Below are 3,231 nucleotides of genomic sequence, written 5' to 3'. Positions count from 1 at the left end.
TAGAGAATCAAGCTATAAAACTTTACCTTGCATTTCTTGCACATATACACCGCCATACTATATCGTTCATCAGATATTAATCTGTCTCGTAGACATTCGGATGACAATTGATCAGCAATGTCATCAAGAGAAGCAGCAATTCCAGACCCTAAGAGGCTCTGCAGCAACTCTGCGCGCCCCAACCAGATTTCTGCAAGTGAGAGAACTTCGGATGGTTCATCCATTGACTGACTGCCAACACTGGAGCTGCCAGCATCAGAAGATATATCATCAACATCTCTACTTCTTTCACCATTGTTATTGGTCGGTTCAGTGGCACCTAGAAGCTTTCTCAGTAAAGATTTTGCATAAGACAAACCCTGCACAATCAGGCAAAGAAATAGTTGCCTTAGTCATTCACATCAGGTAATCGAGTTATAGGACATAGAAGATCGACCATGTATTTCCCTGATATAAAAGTCATCCTCCAAATATGATTCCGGCAGATGATTTAAATAAAATATGTCGTACCTGCACAAATGCCTCCGTTGCATGGTATGCTCGGCCAATTGTTTCAACAGACGCACCCTCTGACAAATGCTTGGAGCTCAATACGTTCTTCATTTGACTGATGCATAGGTCCATGGAACTTCTTGCCGATACTAACTCATCTGAACAAAGTGAGAGCAGAGCCTAGAAGAAGAGCAGTGTCAAAAAGTACGAAGCTTACAGTTATGCCACAAGTGTTAATAAGAATAACAATACCTTGAAGAGGATAATATCTGGGGTGCTTTCATATTTGTGAGATGCGCGAACAGCTTCATCTTTGGTTGTGTCGCCACTTAGCATCCATTCTTCAGCAATAGAAACAGAAGGTAGCCTATCTTGCCCATCTGCCGAATAAGATGATCCCTGGTCCTCTTGAATTCCTGTCATCGCCTCCCATGCAGCTCTCTCAGAAGCCCCCAGTCCGGAATTCTTTCTTTTACGATAAACATCCTTTGACGTTGTCCTGTTTTCAGCATTACGTGGAGCCCATGAAAATGCCCTTCGAGCCTCTCTCTGAAAATTGCTTAAGCTATTAGTGAAGGATGCTTTTGCTGTTGGCCCTGCTCTTGGCTTTTGTCTTAGCCTTGATGCAGACACAGTTATTCGAGGTTCTCTTGGTGGTGGGCTAATTGTAACAGACATAGCTTTTGCTGCATAGGCCATGATAACATTGTTATCCCTTAATGTTGGGAACTCTTTGAGTATCTGAAAGGAAACATAAAAGTAAGTCTCAGAAACTCTAGAGAGCAAACAGAGTAAGGAAATATAGAGAAAATCACTTCTTCAAAAGATATAAAGACATGGACAAGAGTTATAGAAGAGCCTTTCACAAAAATAGGGATGATATTCACGGAAAATTCAAAAGAAGATTGTCTCTAGGTACCAGTGAGGCATATTGTAATTGTTTTCTCATCAGCAGAGCTTCAAATATTAAATTGGGATGCTCATGAAGCGAAGAGCATCTCTGCTGCCAAGGAAGTGGCAGTGCAGCTAACACTTTCAGACCTAAAGCCCAAGAATTAAGCCGAGCGACTTCCAAATTCGACAGATTGCTATCTTTCCGCTTCAGGAAGAAATGGACCTACAGAGAAGATGAAACAAACATTTTTCAAAACCTAACAGAAATCTATGACCTCGTAGCACCATGAAAATAAAGCAGAAAAAGTTGTTACCAGGAGCTGTTTTGAACGAAGGTCAGATAATAATTGCATTGCACCCATAACCACTGGTAGAGCATCAGCCGAGTCTTGAAGTGAAGATAGAAATCGAGATGCTTCTGCAGGACCACCACCATTGAGTGGATCAGTGGTTAGAAGCTTTACAAGCTGTCGTCCTTGTAATTCTCTTCTAAGATCTATTGATAATCCTGCACTCTCAGCCACTTCCAATGCAGCGGAAACAGCTCCTTTCCCAGCCAATCTTAGAGCCAAGCCTTCAGGGTCTTCTTTACATTCGGCTTCTACCTGTTTCCCTTTCAGATTTTTAGAGTGACACATCGAGTATACGAAGAGCCAAACATGATCTCAAACAAAAGGAAGAAACATAACCTCTTGCCAGCTGTTATGGCGATCATCTGCAGAAAGTATGTGGCTGTACTTCTGCAGAGCTTTTCTCCTATGCAACACCTAGATGCACAAAGAAGAAACTGAAATTAGATCTCGATTGATTGATTACAGGGTGATTGAGCAACTAAAGTTGCATGCAGGAATCTAGAACTGAAAGCAAAACTCCCTTATACCTCGACACTAATTGGATCACTTTCTAAGAGATGACAACTACACATTGTAAGAACGTTTAAGGCTGCCTCAAGCTCCCACATATGCATATACCTGATCCAAGACATATCAGAGCTTCAAAACAGATCCATGACAGAACAAAACTGCGTGTAGCTGCTTGAAACAAGACAGCAATATAAAAATGTTTCCTGAATCTACTAACATAAGCGTAAATCCTACATTATGCATGTGTTAAGACCGTATCTCAAAACTAATATTTGGAGGACCTAAGTGTAGAAACAGAAAGAATGAATGTTTTGGCATGAAGCATTTACAAAGATCTACCAATGAATCATAGGTATGAAGTCAAATACACTGAACAAAAAAATGGTAAGGCAGTAAGCAAAAGAAACATGGGATAACATGATTCATAAACCCTAGAGGCGTCTATAACTTATAAATAAAAGCAATGTGAAATCTGCAAGACATTGGTTTTCATACATAAGATAACAACAAAGTCAAGACAATCAGTGTAGCAAATCGCTCTATCTTCTAGCACAGCCATCTTATTCTGACCCTACATCTCATATTAAATCACACCATCTCCCTTCTCTCTACGTGATTGCCTCAAACATACTGATTTAAGAAAAAGTGATACCATCAAAGTTGATTTGCTCATTACCTAGCTGTTCATATCAGGAGACATAAAGGAATTAATTCTTATGTTTCCGAAACTGACTATAGATGCTAATCTTATTTATCAATTATCACCTAGTGATGGGTCAGGTGAAAATACTGCACCGCGGGTTCGAAAGAGTTCAGGAAAATCCAATCAACATGAGATTTACCATCACTAAATCATTCTAGGAAAAAGAAAAAAAGTCCATACTAATGGTCACATCTAAACATTTGCTGAGTCGGCTTGGTCAAATTCATTTCCGGAGAACCAAAGCAAAATGCTTAAGCAAACTTTGGCTCAAGTAGCATG

At 40.1% G+C, this 3,231-nt stretch overlaps 1 protein-coding gene across 1 annotated transcript in view; it reads right to left on the bottom strand.

Annotated features, from left to right (window-relative positions):
- LOC104705050 overlaps window positions 1-3,231 on the bottom strand; it is a 24,066-nt gene that overhangs the window by 7,566 nt on the left and 13,269 nt on the right. The window contains exons 18-24 of the mRNA XM_019227173.1: window positions 2,267-2,378; window positions 2,076-2,153; window positions 1,701-1,991; window positions 1,412-1,609; window positions 745-1,233; window positions 511-672; window positions 27-359 (exon numbers count right to left, since the gene is read on the bottom strand). Coding sequence (XP_019082718.1) covers window positions 27-359; window positions 511-672; window positions 745-1,233; window positions 1,412-1,609; window positions 1,701-1,991; window positions 2,076-2,153; window positions 2,267-2,378 — 1,663 coding nt within the window. The remainder of the gene's footprint in view (window positions 1-26; window positions 360-510; window positions 673-744; window positions 1,234-1,411; window positions 1,610-1,700; window positions 1,992-2,075; window positions 2,154-2,266; window positions 2,379-3,231) is intronic.

The sequence above is a fragment of the Camelina sativa genome, chromosome 7 (assembly GCF_000633955.1).
Source record: "Camelina sativa cultivar DH55 chromosome 7, Cs, whole genome shotgun sequence".
NCBI classification, from domain to species: Eukaryota; Viridiplantae; Streptophyta; class Magnoliopsida; order Brassicales; family Brassicaceae; genus Camelina; species Camelina sativa.
The sequence above is the reverse complement of the archived record's forward strand: the minus strand, read 5'-3'. Positions and strand labels throughout refer to the sequence as shown.